Source organism: Neolamprologus multifasciatus, chromosome 3 (assembly GCF_963576455.1).
Source record: "Neolamprologus multifasciatus chromosome 3, fNeoMul1.2, whole genome shotgun sequence".
NCBI lineage: Eukaryota > Metazoa > Chordata > Actinopteri > Cichliformes > Cichlidae > Neolamprologus > Neolamprologus multifasciatus.
The window spans coordinates 34,595,875-34,617,795 of NC_140441.1; the positions used below are offsets into that span (position 1 = coordinate 34,595,875).

At 39.4% G+C, this 21,921-nt stretch overlaps 3 protein-coding genes across 4 annotated transcripts in view; 1 reads left to right on the top strand and 2 right to left on the bottom strand.

Moving 5' to 3' along the window:
- The window catches only part of LOC146522756 (uncharacterized), a 10,003-nt gene extending 8,446 nt beyond the window's left edge, over positions 1 to 1,557 (bottom strand). The window contains exon 1 of one of the 2 annotated variants that reach the window (XM_085153412.1): positions 1,376 to 1,557. The gene's annotated coding sequence lies outside the window, so the exon portion shown is untranslated. The remainder of the gene's footprint in view (positions 1 to 1,375) is intronic. The other variant, XM_085153410.1, reaches the window with a different exon arrangement.
- Positions 1,558 to 3,582: 2,025 nt separating this feature from the next.
- LOC146522757 (uncharacterized) lies at positions 3,583 to 5,504 on the bottom strand. Its single transcript, XM_085146174.1, has 4 exons — positions 5,376 to 5,504; positions 4,912 to 5,268; positions 4,359 to 4,480; positions 3,583 to 4,268 (listed from the first exon to the last, which is right to left on the bottom strand). The coding sequence occupies exons 1-4, from the start codon at positions 5,422 to 5,424 to the stop codon at positions 4,212 to 4,214; spliced, it is 585 nt and encodes a 194-aa protein (XP_085002300.1). The 5' UTR covers positions 5,425 to 5,504; the 3' UTR covers positions 3,583 to 4,211.
- Positions 5,505 to 19,759: 14,255 nt separating this feature from the next.
- On the top strand, positions 19,760 to 21,861 carry LOC146522758 (tripartite motif-containing protein 16-like). Its single transcript, XM_085154815.1, has one exon. It carries the CDS (start codon positions 19,906 to 19,908, stop codon positions 21,571 to 21,573), a length of 1,668 nt encoding a protein of 555 aa, XP_085010941.1. The 5' UTR covers positions 19,760 to 19,905; the 3' UTR covers positions 21,574 to 21,861.
- The last annotated feature ends 60 nt before the right edge of the window (positions 21,862 to 21,921 follow it).

Consider the following 21,921-nt stretch of genomic DNA (forward strand, 5'->3'; position numbering starts at 1 on the left):
ATGTCTGGTTTAAAAACATGAGGAATTACATCTGAGCTTTACTCTCTCCCTGCAAAATACAGCAGCTGGACCTTTAGCTACAACACACTGAGACTGTCAGGGCTCTGTGTGCGGGAAGGTGGAGATGTGGATCCAAGTGCAGGACTCTGAGTCGGAAATATAACTGAAAACCACAGCTTTATTGCTGGCACCAACAAAACAGAAACCAAACATGAAAACACTAACTGGAACACACAGGCAGGATCTGAGGGTACGACGCGACACTGGGTTGAGGACAACACAGGGCTAATATACACAGGGTGGTAATCAGGGAATGGGTAACAGGAGGGAGACACAGCTGGGAGAGATCAGGGCTAACGAGACAGGGGGAGCTAAGCTGCACACACTAACATAAGACAAAGACTTTCACAATAAAACAGGAAACCAGAAACCACTAAATAAAGATGCAGACACGACACTGAGAGACAGACACTGGACACTGAACAGAAACTGCAATACACATGAGAACCCAAAACCAAAGAACTGATCCTTCACCAAGAACAGAAACAGATCGATAATGATAATAACAATAAACAAAGCACCAGAACATCAGAAAACAATCCATAATGCAAAAATAAACCAAAATATAAGAAACTCAAAATGCTGGGTCAACACTGACCCAGAACCGTAACAGTGACAAACTGCACACAAACAGTTTGCGTTTGCTGATGTTTGTTGAGCTGATAAAAACCTTGCATTTAAAATTACCTGACACTTAAAAAATTATTCCTTTCATGCTCGCTCCTCTTCTGTAGCGCTAGCTAGATGCTGAAATACCGCAACTGCAATCATTCTGCAGTCATTCCAGTATTGTGTCAAAAACAAAAACAAATTAAAAAAACACCATCCAACTTTAAACTCCTGACTTTGTCACACATCATGGTGACTTTGGCACTTTTTATGCAACATCCTTGATAAACAAACATAATTGTTTTTCATGTTTTTCTGTTTAGGCTTAAATTTTTTGATGTTTGGAGGCTCACAGTGTCACAATAATAACTCGTCCTAAATGCATTATACCAGAAGTAACCAGCCTGTTTTTAAAATATAAGGAGTAGAAAGTACAGATATTTGTTTAAAATATATAGGGGGTAAAAGTAACAAGTAGTCAAAAAATCTGTAAAGTGCAGATACCTGAAAATTGTACTTAACTACAGTAACAAAGTATTTGCACTTTGTTACTTCTCACCTCTGGAATCAACACATAATCTAATATTTGATACAGTCAGTATAACACATTTGACTTTCAGAGCAGTTGCTTTTAAATGATCTAAAAGAGGATAAAAAATAACACAAAAATACATAATAGACACAAACATAGCAGAAGGAAACATACAGTATATGAAAAGGATGAAATTCATACTTCTCTTGTGTCCCATTGCTCTTTATGAAACTCTCTTCAACAATTCGAATTCTGTCGCTCAAATCGAGGACTCTGTGTGCTTTCTGTTTTGTGCTACGCAAAGTATTATGCTCACAGTAAAATACCTGATCAGTGAAATGATGACATGGTGATCAGTCAGCATTCCTCTCTTATCTATAGCTACTGACTCACCTTCATGTTTTAAGTTACCGGGCAACAACCCACATGTGGCTGTACACACAGCACATAAACTGTTTCTGATCAGCTGACTGGATGGATTTCATCTGTAAGTCAGACTGTTGTGCATATATTTATCGAACAGCAGCCAAACACTTGGGAAAGCACACTGACGAGTGATTGCAGATCTTCCTTAATGAACTTAAACATAGGCTTCATTTAGCTAAATCTCCAGCATCTCCAACAACAACCTTCATAAGTTTTGACAAGGTTTTAGCAGAGTCAGACTAATAAAGTGTTTTTGGATCCAGAAGTTGTTTGAATAATCTGTTCCCAAAATATGCCCACATCTGAATGTGTGCCTCATGAAAAAAACCAAACTAATAAATATGCCTGAACAGAAATGGGTAGAAGCTGTCAGGCAGTGAGAGCACAAAATGAAAATATGCAAACAATCTTTTCTTTTTCTCTTCATTAACACGTGACTGTGACAGTCAGCCGTAGCTTGCCTCCACCAGTGTGTGAATGTGAGAGTGAATGAATAGTGGCATTGTAAAGTGCTTTGGGTGCCTTGAAAAGCGCTAAATAAATCCAATCCATTATTATTATTAATACATACACAAAATGAAGCAGCAGCACCTGAAACCAAACATTTCCTGAAATAAAAATGTAACTAAGATGAGGTCATGTTTATGCACCACAACACACATTTTAAAAGTTCAATTTGAATCAAATCTTTTTGTTAAAACAAACAGAAGTCTGAAAATATCAGAATCTGATTTACTGCTTGTCACGTGGACTATAAAAGTAACAAAAGTTCTTCCCCTGCAATGCTTTATTTGTTCCCCGCAGCAGAGCAATGACCTGAATCCTTCTACATCTTTTTTTCATGTTTTGAAAAACTAAAATCATCTTGTAAATCAAAGCAGCAACTAAACAAGTGTTGCACCAAATTTGCATTATTCTTAAAAGTTTTCCATTTACTGATAGTTCCACATGGTTGGAAATGTGTGAGTGAGTGACCTTCACGGCTCTGCATAGTCAAAGGTTGCTGATCTGGTCTGGTCAGTGTCAGGGAGCTGTGTGATCATAAACTCTTCAACTGTCCAATCAGAGAGGTTGTGTACAACAACAGGTCAGGATTTACTGTGCAGGACTTCTCTTGGACTGATCTTTATTTTCCTCCTGAATACTGCGTGCCATATACTGATAACTTTGAGTGTTGTCATGTGACGAGTAAAGTACAAGAAAACTGGACCTGAATCACCATTAAAAGTCACAATAGATAAAATGGAAAGAATGCAGGATGGTGGCTCTGAATTTGAGTGTTATTTGTTAGTTACACGTCTGCTAAAAGTATATTTTAGTCCATTTAATAAGGGGACACATCCATAGAAAAAAGCACTAATATAAGTAATATAAGGTAAACAAGCTATGTTGTGTAAAGTGCGAAGACACCGACTCCCTTTTTATTGTACTCCAAGTGTTTGAGTTATATTAAAAATTTGATAAGATTTAATTGGCTCAGCCTAGGTTGTTCTCTTTGAAAGTATTTTGAGGTAAGGTAAAACAAAACAAAAAAAAAGACTTCAGTATTACCTTTTGTCAGTTGAAACATGGCGCCACCTTGTGACTGAAAATCATTTCTGCAGCTCTGAAAACTTTAAAATGTGAATCAAAGTGCAGGTTTTCCTTCTGGTTGTTTCCATTGCAGTGGTTGTAGTTCTTGTAGTTTTGCTCAGTCAGTGTAATAATCTAGATCATTGACAGGCTCACATGTTGTAATGAGTGAATGAAGTCAGACTGACAATAAGGACAGAACACCTTGTATGAACTTAAGTGTTAGCAGTGACTGGAAATGAACCTTATCCACCAGTTCACAGTTTTCCATGCTCTGAGTTTTATAGAGAGTTTTGTAGACGGATTTTCTCCTTTCTGATAGTTCTTACAACACAGAGAGCCATATCTCGATTGATGATTTTAATGAGTACATATTGTAAATACATTTCTATAAGGCTTTTTTTTTCAGAAACTCATAAGATAAGATCAAAGAAAAAAGTTATTTCACAACAAATTTGATGAATTTTACTGCTGTCACTTCCTTGCTGGACACAAATGAAAACAATTATTCCAGTATAAAAAATACACATGATGCAAAAGACAGCTGTTGTCTGTTTACCTGCTGGAATTTAGTTTAAATCAAGGTTAATGATATTCAGCATCTTCATAAGAAATTCAGGCTTTATATTGAAATACATGAATCCAGCATGTGCTTTAAATCTGCCGAAAGCATTCAGAGCTGAAAATAAGTTAAATGAAGCCTCATAAAAATCTGTGTACAGGCTACATCCAGAGTAAAATATTGTATGTTTTCTCTGAGCTCACAGTTAAGCTGATGATGCTCAGGTGGAGTAAATACATGCGACAATAAGCACACACAGGAAAACATTAGTGTGCAGTAAATATTAGACAATCTTGTAAGCTTGTACTTTAAGATATATTTGGTTTAGAAAAAGATCCTAGAAAAAGTGTAGGGCCAGAGGGAGAACATATCTACAGTGGGTTTTAAATCTCTGCAAGTTGTATTTGGTGGAATCAGTGAAAGATCATAAAACACATTCCCACAAATACTTTAAAGAGAAGATTGTGTGTGGTTTGATTTGCATTGGATCTGGTCTCCTTTCTTGTTCTGTAGATTTGAGACAAGAAAGACAAAGAAACCAATGATGTAACTCACAGCAGAGGAAACAGTTCAGAATTAAAGATGAAACAAACTTACCTCTGCTAGCAGACGAGCCACAGTGTTTACTATGAAACCTATCATGACCATCACAGTACCAAGTATTATAACTGCTATGAGTGTAGTTGTCAAAAAAACCTGAAAATTCTCCAGTTTGGTTGCTGCAAAAGAAAAAAACAGGTGAATTTTTTTTAAAGGCAAAAACAAAAAAGGTTTTTGAGCAAAAACATAATTATCTATCTATAAAGTCTAACAGAAAGTTTAGCGCCTCTTTATGTCATAAATTGTGGATTGTTGAAGACAAGGCATACTGAAGGAACAAACACCAAGTCCTACATGAAGGCTATGATAAGGTCCAAAATACAAAAGAGTACAAAAATAGAAACTGAGGGGGAAGACTGGACTATTTTATATACATGAGGTGATCGGGGAATTGTACAAAGACAGTAATAAGGCTATCCACACAGCAGACGAAGTCAAACTAAACACTAAGTAGGTAAAGCGCAAATAGAAAAGAGCTCATTTGTTTAGTTTTGTTAAGTACAACATTTCACATGTTACTAGACAGGGACAATTTTAATAATCTACTTACGAATGACATTAAGTTGACATCTTCCAACACCAAAGCCATAATCTGTCTTCACCTCACACACGTACAGACCCGAGTCATTACTCCTGAGTCTGGACAGCTGAAGTCTGATTCGTCCTTCTCTGAGGGCGTCTTTGTCGCTCTGGACTCGTCCTGAAAACTTTTCATCCTGAGACTTTGACACCTCAACACCATTATTGACATGATAGAGGACAAAGTGTTTATTTTGAACATGGCAGCAGACAATTGAAAGAGTTTTGGAGGATCTGTCAGGTTTGGTGGTGAACGTCCACTCCAGTGTGATCTTGTGGCTATTTTCTGCCTGATAGGAGGTCTGTGTCACATTGACTACAAATGATCCTGTTGAGGAGACAGAGAGGGAAAGAGAGGAGCAGACACACTGAGAACTGGAACAAATCTGTTGTTGAGCTTTATTTGGAGTTCATAAAGTGAAGCTGTAAACTAACCAGAGACACATGAGGTGAGGATGATGAGCAGCAGGATCCTGCAGATCATCTTCTCCCTGTGAGAGGAGACAGAGGTGAAGAGTCATCAACGCATGAGGTCAAAGGTCAGTCAGTACAGCTAGAAGAAGGAAAATCTACAGTCTGATTAAAAATCAGCATTTCCGCAGTAAGTTTTCGATGCACACAAAGAGTAACAGCAATAATTATTTTTTAAAAATTGAATGTAATTTTGGTAATATAACTCTTCTTGTTGGATTACATCAACACAGAATGGAGACAAGTGACTTTCTGCATTGGGCGTGTCTGGTTGAATCCTTGCATCAGTCTATTGTTCCATGTTGTCTGAAAATGTGTCAGTTTGACCTAAACGCTGTAAAGACATCATAGAGGGAACCTGATCATGAGAAGCACCATGTGGCTACGTGTTTAGAGAAAAGAGAAAAGAAGAGGAGAAACAGGAAAAGATGCAGGTAAGCAGATGTGTCTTTGGATAATGGCATGTATTATGTATCCTTTTCAATGTATGATGAATTATAATGGCTGTTTGTTATCCATTTGCATACTCTCTCTCTCACTATATAAAATATATAGTGTATTATCTTACTTATTTTGTATTTGTTGTACTTTATTTGTATTTTCTGAACACTAAACAGGCCAGGACCGCCCCTGCTCAGAGACACAGGCTGATGCGACAAACCAGTAAGTAGGTGTACAGCGTACACTGTAGTCTACAGCACACAGGAGTGTTAGGTTATTATGAACACGTTGGTAAGTTTTCCCGTGACAAATGAACTAATTGAAACAATTCAGTGTGCTGTGTGTGCAACAGCGCAACAAACATGACCTGTCCTTTTATTAACTGCAGGGCTCGCAAAATTTAAAAATCCCTGGTAGCCCTTCGGCTGAGAATCTGAAATTTCCACTGAAGTCACGGGTAAGAGGTAAGTGGAACCAAGATCTAGGTCATTTGCTTTTTGAAGTTTGCAAAGACTGCTAAATTTTGCCAATGGTGGTTCAAACTTTGCAACATAGTACGTTGTTCTAAACAGTTTTTTCAGGAGTTCATGTTGTGCTTGGTTTATTTTTAGTATGTTTTTTTGCAATTGGTTTTACAGTCCTTAAAAAAGCACTGTGTTTTAAAGAACATACAATAAGAAACCGATTCTATTCCAAATTTGACAAAATGCTGATTTTATAGCAGCAGAATGATTGTATCTCTACACTTTAAACATTTAATAAGCTTTCTGCCTGCACAGAGTGGATCGTCAAACATACATTATATTGAATACATTATTTAATATTTATTCTTTATCCTTATTACTTTATTATTATAGCACTAGGAAAAAATAAGGTGTGGCAATAGTATATTCAGTATTCTGGAGGTCTAAAATGTCACTGTATGTGCATGTGTGTGTGTGTGTGTGTGTGTGTGTGTGCGTGTGTGTGTGTGTGTTTTATGTGTATAGATTTTTTTTTACTACTTATTACTCACTTAACACTGTCCAAACATGCCTCGTAAGGATGGCTCTATAGCATTTTTCATGATTACTTTATAAAACTTGATTACTTTATGGATTAGGTGCAAGAGTTGTTAAGTGTGGAAAATTAAATAATAGTTTATTGCAATAGCAAATTAGCCTAGTTTTTTAAATCTCTTGCCCTATGGTTTTAAGCATTGTCACTAATCTTTGCATTTTATTATTGTTTATTATTGTTTAGCTACCATCTCTCCTATGGACCTTTTAATGTCCACAGTCCCAGATCCACACAGCCCTGCCCTCCACCACTATCAGCAGCAGCAGAAACCCCTCAACAACAACATTGTACCCACTGTTATCTGTTATGAACCAAACTGAATTTCTACCAAAATACATCTATTAGTGAAAATGTGTTAGGGTGTTAAATTAATGTCACAAAAATGTGACCAACACATTTAATGTCAATAATAGCAGCTGCATAAATAAAGGAGATATAAATGTCTGACTGCTGTTTCTACCTTTTGACAGGATTGTTCTTTCTGGCTCAAAGTGACTTGATGCCATGTCATGAGAGGTATGTTTGACAGTTTAGAAGCCAACAATGGTTTAAATACAGCTATCTTTTTTTTGGCAATGACCAAAAATTACTTTTTGGCACAGCATTCCTTCTAAAACTTAATAATTAAATCTGATTGTCAGATTAGCCTAATGCATAACAATGAGTGCTGTAGCCTGGTGCACAGCAGGCTGCAGTACAGAGATAATCATTACCAAAAATAACTCGCCAGAATTTGATGTTTTATATCGGACATTGACTCTAGACATGATGTGCTACTAATCTTATTGTAAACTTAAGTTTATTGCTTTTGTGTTATTCAAAGATTGTTATTCAAACACTAGGCAGTTTGGCATATCTCAGTGCAGGCTACACTGGTTAGTCTGTAGTAGTGTGGTGAAGTTTACAGTCATGCTCTGTGTTGGGCTGATGCAGATAAGATGTGATTAATGTGGGGGTGCATCAAAACCAGTTTTTTAAAATTTAGTTGATGATACTGCCTTGGTGTTGGAAATGAGCCGTGCAGGTTACTTAACATCTCTTTGACTTCAGTTTCCTTCCACTGTCCAAAGACACACAGTTTGTGGGGTTAGGTTAATTGTTCAATTTTATTTATAGCGCTAAATCATAACAACAGTTGCCTAAAGGCACATAAGGTAGACTGTACAATAATACATAGGTAATAATATATATACAGAGAAAAACCCAACAATCATATGACCATATATCTAAAGCATAAGTAAACTTTTCCCTTCTTTCCTTTCTTGCTCTCAGAAACATCTGATGATGATAATGAGTTTCTGTACTACCGAGGTGAGGAAAACAGCAACGTTACAGTAGAATGGCAGTTTGCATCAAAAGTCAACATCACCATCTCAATGTTTAAGATCCACTGCCTGCAGTTACCTGGGCTGAAGGTTTTCTTCAACATGGACAGTAGTTCTGATGAGCCTCAGCATGAGCAGTTTGCTGGACGTGTTCAGTGTGACAAAGATGCTCTGACCACAGGACAAACTGCCCAAAGTCACGATTAATGATTCGGGACGCTACCTCTGCAGGATGGCCACTGAGTTTGAAAAGAAGGTTAAAGAATTCTGGCTCAACATTTCTGGTAAGATTAAATAAATTTTTGTTTGTTTAAGCTTTAACTCATCTCACTGTGTTTATAAATATCCTCAGAGGGTCTCAAAGTGAAGTTAACTTATTCCTACAGAAAACACAAATCTTGAGAATACAGAAATGTGTGATCTCTGTGCGCTGGCTGCTCGGGGAGAAGTCAAAGTAGTGAAAGATGTAATGGGAAAGTCCTTCACATCAAGGTCACCAGCAAAATTTTTAAGGATTTACTTTGCAAATGGACTCTCATACTTTCACTTTAACTTTACATTTGAATTTCAGTAACGCACAGAGTTGGAAATTACAAATGATTACAAATGATGCACACGTTTGATACTATTGCTGTCTTTACTGTAATATGAGCAGTAATACCATACTGCTCATATGTGTTCTGTCTGAAATGTTTGCACATATTTAGTGAATTATAAATATACTGGATTTTAATATCTGTCATTTTAATTACAAAGCATGGCATGAAAATATTTTTATGCCATGCTTTGAAAAAATGAAAATTCTCCTCAGAAGTATGACAAACTTGTCTTTACAGCAGCGAATCTCAAACCCAGTCCTGTGACACCAACAGCAGAGCTTAAACCAGAGACACAAGGAAGAGTCTACTTCTTTGCTGGTCTGCCTCTGGGAGCAGCTGTAATGTTGGTTTTCATTATGTTAATAATTCACTGGATTACAAAATGCAGACGAGGGGGAGAGCGGGACAACTAAAGGGAAAAACTTGACTACTCTGTGATCTTTGGTAGTCTCTGGACCTCAGCTAGACTCGCTGATGACTGTGAAGGCCAAAGCATTTGATTCATATCATTTTCACAGTCAGAGAGCTCTCCCTGCATACGGGCCACTGTCAGTCTGAAAGAGAGAGCTGCCATCAGGATAAAGGTGATCGCGTTGAAAACTTGAACTGATTTGACGTGTGACCAAAGCATGGAAGCAAAAAGTCTCCAACAAAACACTGGGAGCTGCAACCTTCTGCTGTAGAGGCTAAATTAAATGAAATATACAAGATGTATATTCTGACTCACTGATGACGTAGGCTCCAACTTCTATATGAGTGTTACAGTATAAAAGCTTAAGTACAGAATTATTTGAATAAAACGTCATCTGCCACATTTGAACTACAAAGAGTGAAGAAAGACTGAAGAAGAACAGAAAAAGAAGAAAGAGGAGGGACGGTTACAGTGAAATGTTAATGACAGCAAAGGCCTCATTCATCAGTCCATAATTCAGCTACACCACTGGTTGATTCCCATAAATATCCACATGGAGTCGATAAAGTTAGACAAGAAAAAAAGACTCTAAAGTACCTGGCAGCACCTGCTTAAATTTCCACTTGAATTGAATTTAGCTGAAAAGAAAGAACAAAGAAGCGACACCTGGTGGCTGCATGAGGAAACACAAAGGAAACCAAACCAAATAAATGGCTCGTTCAATTTTGGTGAAAATGAATTGAAGGTGAGGATTCCCAAATGCAGATGAAAATCTGATATTTCATATATTGTTTTCATATCATTATTTATTATTATTTTCATATATTGTAATTTCACGACTAAACATCCAGCAGAGAATCCAGGAGCGAGAGAAAGATGTGAAGCTGCTTCAACAGGAGGTGGAGGCCATCAATGGCTCTGCTGATAAAGCAGTGGAGGACAGTGAGAAGATGTTCACTGAGCTGATCCGTCTCCTCCAGAAAAGAAGCTCTGATGTGAAGCAGCAGGTCAGATCCCAGCAGGAAACTGAAGTGAAACGAGTCAAAGAGCTTCAGGAGAAGCTGGAGCAGGAGATCGCTGAGCTGAAGAGGAAAGACGGCGAGCTGGAGCAGCTCTCACACACAGAGGATCACAACCAGTTTCTACACAACTACCCCTCACTGTCAGCACTCAGTGAGTCTACACACTCATCCAGCATCAATATTCGTCCTCTGAGGTACTTTGAGGATGTGACAGCAGCTGTGTCAGAGACCAGAGATAAACTACAGGACATTCTGAGAGAGGATTGGACAAACATCTCACTGACAGTCACTGAAGAGGATGTTTTACTGTCACCAGCAGAGCCAAAGACCAGAGCTGGATTCTTAAAATATTCACATGAAATCACACTGGATCGAAACACAGCAAACACACATCTGTTATTATCTGAGGGGAACAGAAAAGTAACATCTATGGAACAACATCAGTCTTATTCTGATCATCCAGACAGATTCACTGGATGTAAACACTCATGTCTTCACTCATGCAGCTACCCCTGGTGACAGTTGGAAGGCCCCAAGACCGGTGCTGGCTGGACAACAAAATTCTCCCTGATAACGGGACTGTGTTTTGACTCTGCTCATATCCTGAGGCTGTCCATCTGTCCCATCAATGCCACCATCCTGTTCAGCCATGTTTACAGTGACTCATGTAAAATGTTGCCATGCATATCAATATGCTCTGTTTACAGTGTCCACTGGTATTGATTAAGTGCACTACTGAAAGCACACAAGGCATCTATGAATACATGAAAAACTATGTGAAAAATAACTTCACTATTTTCTCCCTCGTTCTTCCTGTTCTTGTACAACCTCTCTGTCCTCTCTCTCTCTCTCCATCCTCCTCACTCAGCTAGAGACTAGAAAAAAACAAAAAAATATAATCTCATAATTATTACAAGAGCAGGTTGGGATCCATAATTGATAACAGGAAAACCCACTGCTCAGTTATGTCAATTCAAGAGAATCTACAGCTTTATAATTTGTAGTGAATTTGACCACATGTCCACTTTTACCAGTTTCTCTTTGCTGTCCTCATCCCGCTCTCTCCCTCTCTGTCCTCCTCTCTCAGTCTTTGTGTCGTCACTCAAAACTTAAATGTTACAACGAAACAGAATTTACAAACTAACAAAAGACATGAACTGATCCATCAATTTATAACGATATTCAGTGTCACGGCTGCACAGCTGGAGTGTTGACATGAGGACCCAATTGCAGACAAGGGGATGGAACTGAGTCTTGAACAAATGACGAGCCTTTTATTTAGCCGAAGGCAAATAATACAGGTGGAATAAACAAAAAAATAGAACCTATGCTGGACAAAACCTAGACTATGACGACTATGACATGAACATGATTCTGAGCAGGTGCATGTGAGGAACTATGATAAGGGAACATGAACATGAAGATGCCCCTGAACAAAATCATTAGGGAAAAAATAAACCAGATTAAATACACACAGGAGGTGATGAGGGGTTAGTGGAAACTCACAGGGGAAACAGCTGAGTGGAATACACTTAAAGACGCCACGGGGCAAGTAAAACAGTTGGACATGGTGACACCTGACTCTTCAAAATAAAACAGGAAAGATTGAGAGACGTAGACATGAAACACAAGCTTGACAACATGACATGAGACAACACATCAGGCAAGAAACACATGACATACTGACACAGAAGACAAGAAACAACTTATAAATCAGGAATTATAGAAGAAACTAAACTAGAATGAAACTCATCTAAATCCTAACTGATGATAGCAATACAAGGACTAAGCATATTTTCAATATAATATAAGAAATCAAAAATACAAAATGAACTCAGAATGCTGGGTTACAGACCGAGCCGCTGACAATTCAGACTGAACACAGGCTGCATTTGGACACTCACAGGTAACTTCATTTTGACTTGCTGTCGCCTCGATCTGGAGCTGAACTGTAAACAAGTGATTGTTAACCATTGCCCACTTTTGGCTGTGAGCCACGCCTTGAGGGCAGCAAAAAAAATCTTAGTTGTACACCAGTGGGCCACGAGGCCTGCGGACCATCATAAGTTAATAATTAAAGACACCAGGAACTACGGTTATCCATGAAAATCTCAGTTACAATACAGCTTTCCACTGCTTAGTGGGAGTTGTTTAATCAGTCTCAATAACCAAGCAGAAGAAGACACTATGCCCACCGTTTGCAGTTATCAAAATATACGGAGAAGTTCTTAAAACGCAAAAATCAAGATTAAAGTGACAAGCCCCCCTCCCACAAGGCAAAAACTTTCCACAAGTACAACCATAACTTCCTGAAGTATGGGTTTGTGAACGGAGGAAATGAAGCGGCCCAATGTGTAGAGTGTGGACTAAGGCTATCCAACAAAGCACTGAAGCCTTTGAAATAAAAACAGCATCTTAAACCCAAACATCCCACGCTCACAAGAAAGCCAGTGGAATATTTCAAGAGAAAAGAAAATGGACTGCAGATGCAGAAACAGTCTTTTGTGTCACTGACTGGTAACTCTAACTGTGTCTTAAAAGTTAGCTACCTCATATCCAGGCTTGTTGCACAGAGTAAAAAGTCTTCAACTATAGCGGAGGAGTTGATTTTGCCTGCCGCCATACATATGTGTCGTGAGATTATCGGAGAGACTGCTACAAAGAAGCACTGACCATCCCATTTTCAAACGACACTGTGAGGCACTGTATCATGGACATGGTCTTAGACATATAGCATCAACATCTGGGAAGAATAAAATTTAGTCAGTTTTTCTTTTTGCAAGTCCACTGATGTCACAAATGGTGCATTGCTGCTGAGTTTTGTTTATTATCACTGGGACAGCAGTATGCATGAACACATGCTGTTTTGTGGAGAGCTACCAACACGAGCCACAGCTCAGAAATGTTTCTACTGCATTGACAACTACTTCGCCTAGAACGACCTGGACTGGCATAACTGTGCTGGGGTGTGCAGTGATAGTGCAGCTTCAATGACTTGTAGGCACCATGGCATGCACCAGAAACTAAATGGACCCACTGTTTTCTCCACCATGAGGGCCCAGGAAAAGAGGATGGACATGTTTCCACTTTTGTCTCACATCTTGGAAACTCCCCTCAGCTGAAGATCAGGGACTTTGTCTGTCAGCCCCTTTCACAGCTGACAGAGAAACTTGATGAATGCTTCCCTGAGAATCCCAGAGAAGCACACATTTAGATCTTGGACCCATATTCTGTGGATCCCACTGAAAATTATGTTGCTTTGCCCTCATCCGCAATCCCAGCTTCCACTGACGGGTCTTTACAATTGCACTGGGGCCAAGACCAAAGATCGAAACAGACTCAGAGCAACACTGGAAGTTACCCTGAGTGAGCTCTTCCCCCAATTACACACAGACTGGATCTGATCATGTCTCCGAGCCAGGCTCAAGTGTCTCATTAAGAGGTGAACATAAAAGGGGAGTTGCAGCTAGCCAAAAAAAAAAACGACTGTTGTGACTGTTTGTTGTTGTTCATTTAACTCAAATATAAAGAGCAACTTCTGGTTCTGCCAATGAAAAAAGGTTTACTGCTGAAGCAACTTTTAGATTCACCGACAGATTATAGGCTATATTTTCACTTGCTCTTTATTTTAATTTCGTAACAGTTTATTTATTTATGTAATTAGAAAATTATTTTGGGGATCACGTGACCCGTCGGCAGGAATGCCAGCATAGTTTTTAGTTCTTCACACATTGTCACAGTTTGTCACGTATCCTGTCACATAAATTAGATAAATTGAAAGCTGAATCCTGCAACACCGCAGTGTGATGATGATTCTATCACCAGATTTTTCTGTCTGGGTTCAATCCCAGATGGGCTCCAACTGCTTTTGGATGTGAAATGGAAACTTCAGCAACAACTTAGATGATATGGATAAAAATATTTCACATATTTTCCTCTATCTTCTTCCTGGCTACGTACGGTTCTCACTTGCTCGAAAACGGCCCACCCTGTCACTTAGTGTCCGCTCTCTCTGCGGTAGAGTATCACTTCCTGTTCCAACACACAATGGTGTTTTTGAGTGGCTTATCTGCATAGCAATTTCATTAAATCTTTTAGATAACTTGGATGCCTTCTTTTTTCATAGTATAATCTTCACATGCTTCATCCGAAGCACACTCCCTGTGTACTCACTACCTAATTTATAGTCGCAGTAGTCACTCACTGTGCCTTTACTGTTTCACTACTTAGCTTAGCTCGTAGCCAACTAGCTAGCAGCATGGCCTCTTCACCTGTCCCTCCTGCACTTTCCTGTTCATTGTGTCAGATGTTTAGTTACTCCTCGGCCTCCTTTAGCAGTAAAGATACTTGTAACAAATGTAGCATATTTGCAGCTCTGGAGGCTAGGATTACTGAATTGGAGACTTGGCTTTGCACCCTTGATACAACTGTAGCTAGTCAGGCCCCTGCAGCTGGTGCAGCCAAAGATAGCGTAGGGCCCACTGGCTGTTCCCCGGCAGACCCAAAGCAGCTGGGGAAAGAGGGCAGCTGGGGAAAAACTGCTGGCTAAGTGTAAACGTAAATTCAGTAAAATTATAATTCACTTCGACAGTAATGACACCCGGTCACGTCAATCGGAGGTCACTAAAATCAATATTGAATCGGTATGTAACTCTGCCAAAACAATGTTGGCATTCATCCCACTTTGGATGGAGCAGCTCTAATTTCTAGAAATATGGACAAATTTATTAAACCCCCCAAAATATGACTATCCAGAGTTGGGACCAGGAAGCAGAGTTGCAGTCTTACACGCCTCTCTGCAGCTTCTCTCCTCCTGCTACCCCCCAAAACCCATCTCCACGGAGACTGTGTCAGCTCCCAAACCGACAAAAAAAATAAATAACTAAAAACCAGCAACAAACTTAAACATAAAAAATCACAAAGAAAGAACAATACAGTATCCACATCTGAACCAAAGAGTAAAACAGTGAAATGTGGATTATTAAATATTAGGTCTCTCTCCTCCAAGTCTCTGTTAGTACATGACTTAATAATTGATCAACAAATTGATTTACTCTGCCTTACAGAAACCTGGTTGCAGCAGGATGATTATGTTAGTTTAAATGAATCAACACCCCCGAGTCATTCTAACTACCAGAAACCTCGAAGCACAGGCCGAGGGGGCAGTGTGGCAGCAATTTTTCACACCAGCCTATTAATTAACGAAAGACCAAAACAGACTTTTAATTCATTTGAAAGCCTGATGCTTAACCTCGTCCACCCCAGCTGTGAAACTCAGAAACCAGTCTTACTTGTTATCATATATCGTCCACCTGGGCCTTACACAGAGTTTCTCTCTGATTTCTCAGACTTTTTATCTGATTTAGTTCTCAGCTCAGATAAAATGATTATTGTGGGTGATTTTAACATCCATGTAGATGCTAAAAATGAAAGCCTCAATATGGCATTTAATCTGGTAATAGACTCAATTGGCTTCTCTCAAAATGTAAATGAACCCACCCACCACTTTCGATTCTTGCTAAAGAATCGTGGCTGCCACTAGCTTACGTAGCATTAGCATTGTGCCGTGGGTTGGTCGCCTGTTTACAAGTGGCACCATTGTTTATTATATGTCTGTGTATGGAAGACTGGTAATGCTTGCATATGGTTAAGTGCAAGAAAAGCTGGTCATAAATACTATTGTTCACTGTTAAAGTTTTAATGCAGATTGATCATTTGATTTAGCACTTTTATAGAAAGCAGTATCCTTTAAAGTTGTATGTACAATCGTTAGAGTAAATTGCATAATTTGAGCTTTTAAAAATGCTCAAGTAAATATTGTGCTATGAAGCTTATACACTGCATTGATGTGTTAAAAATAATGCTTGGGATTCGTCACAATATTCACAGATGTGTGATAGCAAACATAATTTGTATTTAGGTTTTTTGGTTTGTGTTTAAAGGTTTTTCACCTATGGCTGACTATGGCCGAAAAGAAGATAAACACCTGTGAAAGATGCATCAATCCCTTTCAAGCGGGGAAGCTGCACACGCGTAAAGAGCTTGACGGTGTCTTTTAGACCCCATTCCTACAACACTGCTCAAAGAAGTCCTGCCATTAATTAATTCTTTAATCTTAAATCTGAACAACCTATCTCTAATAATCGGTTATGTACCACAGGCCTTCAAGCTGGCAGTAGTTAAACCTTTACTTAAAAAGCCATTTCTAGGTAGGTATAGGTAGGTAGGTATTACAGGTACTGTGCTGCAGTGGTTTGTATCATATCTATCTAATAGACTCCAATTTATTCATGTAAATGGATCAGTCCTCTTCATACACTAAGTTCAACTATGGTGTTCCGCAGGGTTTAGTGCTAGGACCAATTCTGTTTACATTATACATGCTTCCCTTAGGCAGTATCAGAAGAAGACATAGCATACATTTTCACTGCTATGCAGTTGACACCCAGCTCGATCAACCCAGGAAGCCAGGTAACACACACCAATTAGTTAACCTGCAGGAATGTCTTAAAGACATAAAGACCTGGATGGCCGCTAACTTCCTGCTTATTAATTCAGATAAAACTGAGGTTATTGTACTTGGCCCTGAAAATCTTAGAAATGTGGTATCTAAACAAATTCTTACTCTGGATGGCATTACCGAGGCCAAGGTGTCCTTCAATGCACATATTAAACAAATATGTAAGACTTTCTTCCATTTGCGCAACATCTCTAAAATTAGAAATATCCTGTCTCAGAGTGACGCTGAAAAACTAGTTCATACATTTATTACTTCCAGGCTGGACTACTGCAATTCATTATTATCAGGATGTCCTAAAAACTCCCCGAAAAGCCTTCAGCTAATCCAAAATGTTGCAGCAAGAGTACTGACAGGGACTAGAAAGAGAGAGCATATTTCTCCTGTTTTGGCTTCCCTTCATTGGCTTCCTGTTAAATTCAGAATTGAATTCAAAATCCTGCTCCTCACATACAAGGTCTTAAATAATCAGGCCCCATCTTATCTTAATGACCTTGTAGTACCATATCACCCTATTACAGCACTTTGATCTCACGCTGCAGGCCTACTTGTTGTTCCTAGAGTATTTAAAAGTAGAATGGGAGGCAGAGCCTTCAGTTTTCAGGCCCCTCTTCTGTGGAACCAGCTTCCAGTTTGGATTCGGGAGACAGACACTATCTCTACTTTCAAGATTAGGCTTAAAACTTTTCTTTTTGCTAAAGCATATAGTTAGGGCTGGATCAGGTGACCCTGAATCCTCCCTTAGTTATGCTGCAATAAACGTAGGCTGCCGGGGGATTCCCATGATGCACCCATGAGGTTTTTCATTTCCAGTCTCCTTTCTCACTCACTATGTGTTAATAGACCTCTCTGCATCGAATCGTACCTGTTATTAATCTCTGTCTCTCTTCCACAGCATGTCTTTATCCTGTTTTCCTTCTCTCACCCCAACCGGTCGCAGCAGATGGCCCCCGCCCCTCCCTGAGCCAGGTTCTGCCGGAGGTTTCTTCCTGTTAAAAGGGAGTTTTTCCTTCCCACTGTGCTTGCTTTCCAAGTGCTTGCTCATAGGGGGTCATATGTTTGTTGGGGTTTTCTCTGTATGTATTACTGTAGGATCTACTGTACAATGTAAAGCGGCTTGAGGTGACTGTTGTTGTGATTTGACGCTATATAAATAAAATTGAATTGAATTGAATATACCAAAGATGGATAAAAATATTTAATTTGAACATATGTAGGCAAATGTTACACATCAGATGGTAATCTAGGGAAACTTTATTATATTTAAGTAACATATTTGGAGAATTAACTTGTATATATATTATTTTTAAAAAAATATGTACTCAAAAAAAATTATTCGGTCATTGATAGACTAACAACTATACCACTATACTGTTGCTGTGACTTATAAAGTATCTGCTTATTTTTATTTAAAAAAATTTCATTTACAAGCGAATACAATTCTAGTTGAGTGAGGAGGGCGGAGAGAGAGAACAGAGAGGTTGTGCAACAAAGTCACAACATTCACAAAGTCATTTTTCATGGTTGCTTTGTATACAGGTTGATGGACTGGGGGGTGATTTTCCAGTGTCTGTACTGAATAAAATACTTTAAGTGCTTGATAATTTGATGGACTGCCTCTGTGTGATTAAGACAATGAAATAATGTTTTTCATCTTATCTGCTTTCCCACAAATAGTTATTTAACCTCTTTAATGACTGAGCCTTTACCTCAGGTTTAAACCCTAAAGCAGGGGTCCCCAACTCCAGGCCTCGAGGGCCGGTGTCCTGCAGGTTTTAAATCTCACCCTGGGTGTACACACCTGAATCAAGAGATTAGTTCATTACCACCTCTGGAGAACTGCAAGACATGTTGAGGAGGTAATTTAGCCATTTAAATAAGCTGTGTTGGATCACGGACACATCTAAAAATGCAGGACACCGGCTTTTGAGGCCTGGAGTTGGGGACCCCTGAACTAAAGGCTAAAACGGGTGGATTAGACTGAAATCTCTGATTTTTTTACTCTGAATCATTCTTAGACACTACAACAGGTCAACCGAATAGTTAAGTTTCTTTTGAAGGTAACATTGTCTGTTTATCCAGTTGAAATGAGGTTTGCAAATGTAAACAAGGCTGATTACATTTTCAAACAGTATATTGCATTAATATTAATTACAAGCCACTACATGTATGACATGATTGAGAGCTGAGCCCCCGCCCCCATTTATATATTTGCATGATCTGTCCGTCCCAGCTTCAGTTGGTTCACTCCGTCACTGAGCCTGTTGGTAAGTTGTGCAGGAGAAGTCCTCGTTTTTATCTACTTTTGATCCTATAAAAGCATTTTTTTAATAACTGACCTGTTTGTGATATGTTCTTTGGCATAAAGTGGTTGTTGGACATGTTCATAATTGTATTATTTATTGAAAAGATAAGTTTAATCTTTTTAAACTAATGCTTTTATTAAAGGAACGTTTCACCAGTGCAGCTCTGCAGAGACTTCAGCAGCTGTTTCCAGGCATCACTCAAATTATTTTTAGCGTACAGGGGAGGTCAAGTCGGGACAGACACGGTGATAGTTCATGTGTGTCTTAAATACTTCCTTCTTTTAGACCCGCTCAGGAAATCAGCACATTTGATCAGAAAAAAATAAAGAAGAAGGAAAAAAAGGTTGGGCATGATTTTCAGGCTCACATGCAATTGTATTATTTTAAAAAGAATAATTTAATGACCATTTTGAGTGAATGCACTAAAACAATAAAATTGACTAGAATAATATAAATAAGTTCCATGTTTCCAGCAAACTGAATTCTTGTTAAACACTGTTTTGGATGAACAAACAGGTCTTAGATTCCAGAAGTTCTAATCTTTGTCAGTTTGCAACGTAGCATTGGCTTCCCCATTGTTACATAGTAGTACCTTCTTCATTCACTATTTTCAATACAAATTTGATGTTGACTCACTGTTGCTTGTGTTCCCTTGTTCAGATATGCAGATTACAGATGGGTGTAACCAACATGTGGTCATCTTTCTGAGCTGACAGGATCCATTCACTGCAGAAACACAGGTTTAGACCAGAGATCAAACTGCTTTGACCAAAACAAAAGAAACTCACACAGTCACTGACACTGAGAGGAGAAATGGCGCAGAAAGGAGTTCAGCTGGACCGAGAAACCTTCTCTTGTTCCATCTGTTTGGATCTACTGAAGGATCCGGTGACTACAGCCTGCGGACACAGCTACTGCATGAACTGTATTAAAAGTTTCTGGGATGAAGAGGACAGGAAGGGAATCCACAGCTGCCCTCAGTGCAGGAAGACTTTCACACCGAGGCCTGTCCTGGAGAAAAACACCATGTTAGCAGCTTTAGTGGAGCAGCTGAAGAAGACTGGACTCCAAGCTGCTCCAGCTGATCACTGCTATGCTGGACCTGAAGATGTGGTCTGTGATGTCTGCACTGGGAGGAAGCTGAAAGCCATCAAGTCCTGTTTATTCTGTTTAATTTCTTACTGTGAGAAACACCTCCAACCTCACTATGATGTAGTTCAGTTTAAGAAACACAAGCTGGTGGCCCCCTCCAAGAAGCTCCAGGAGAACATCTGCTCTCGTCATGATGAGGTGATGAAGATTTTCTGTCGTACTGACCAGCAGAGTATCTGTTATCTCTGCACAATGGATGAACATAAAGGCCATGAAACAGTCCCAGCTGCAGCAGAAAGGACTGAGAAGCAGAAGGAGCTCGAGGTGAGACGACTAAACATCCAGCAGAGAATCCAGGAGCGAGAGAAAGATGTGAAGCTGCTTCAACAGGAGGTGGAGGCCATCAATGGCTCTGCTGATAAAGCAGTGGAGGACAGTGAGAAGATCACTGAGCTTATCTGTCTCATCCAGAAAAGAAGCTCTGATGTGAAGCAGCAGGTCAGATCCCAGCAGGAAACTGAAGTGAGTCGAGTCAAAGAGCTTCAGGAGAAGCTGGAGCAGGAGATCGCTGAGCTGAAGAGGAAAGACGGCGAGCTGGAGCAGCTCTCACACACAGAGGATCACAACCAGTTTCTACACAACTACCCCTCACTGTCAGCACTCAGTGAGTCTACACACTCATCCAGCATCAATATTCGTCCTCTGAGATACTTTGAGGATGTGACAGCAGCTGTGTCAGAGACCAGAGATAAACTACAGGACATTCTGAGAGAGGAATGGACAAACATCTCACTGACAGTCACTGAAGAGGATGTTTTACTGTCACCAGCAGAGCCAAAGACCAGAGCTGGATTCTTAAAATATTCACATGAAATCACACTGGATCCAAACACAGCAAACACACATCTGTTATTATCTGATGGGAACAGAAAAGTAACATCTATGAACCAACAACAATTTTGTTTTGATCATCCAGACAGATTCACTTATTATTATCAGGTCCTGAGTAGAGAGAGTCTGACTGGACGTTGCTACTGGGAGGTGGAGTGGAGAGGGGGAGGAATAGAAGTAGCAGTCGCATACAAGAATATCAGCAGAGCAGGGGGGGGCGATGAATGTGGATTTGGAAACAATGACAGATCTTGGGCATTATATTGTGACACAAACAGTTATATATTTCTGCACAACAAAGTCCAAACTGTCCTCTCAGGCCCTGTGTCCTCCAGAGTAGGAGTGTACCTGGATCACAGAGCAGGTATTCTGTCTTTCTACAGCGTCTCTGAAACCATGACTCTCCTCCACAGAGTCCAGACCACATTCACTCAGCCGCTCTATGCTGGACTTTGTCTTGGATTTGGAGCCACTGCAGAGTTGATTAAAGTCAAATAGAGAAGACAGGTTCATGTTGATCCCTGACCATTATATGCACTTGTTTTTTTTCTAAATCAGGTTTTACATTTTAGAAGCTGAGAAGTTCAGTGGTCCATTGATGTGTGAAAATAATATTGCACTGATTCAAACTGTACTTACATTTATATACCTTACATCAATATAAATCTGAATTTGTTCTCATGGCTGATAATCATGTGAGTTTAAATGATACTACTCTTCATATTCAGCATGTTTGAAATCTGTCATCAGTCTGGTTAGTGGTTTTATTCTGTAGTTGCTGTAGTGGGTTGTCAAATGCAACAATATATTGGAGCTGCAGTGATTCATCAGTTAGTCAATGATTAG

Coding starts and splice junctions, on each gene's coding strand:
- LOC146522757 (XM_085146174.1), bottom strand. CDS start 5,424: ATGATCTGCAGGATCCTGCTGCTCATCATCCTCACCTCATGTGTCTCT. Junction 5,269..5,375: donor CCTCACCTCATGTGTCTCTG/GTTAGTTTACAG, acceptor TCTCCTCAACAG/GATCATTTGTAGTCAATGTG. Junction 4,481..4,911: donor ATGTCAACTTAATGTCATTC/GTAAGTAGATTA, acceptor TTTCTTTTGCAG/CAACCAAACTGGAGAATTTT.
- LOC146522758 (XM_085154815.1), top strand. CDS start 19,906: ATGGCGCAGAAAGGAGTTCAGCTGGACCGAGAAACCTTCTCTTGTTCC.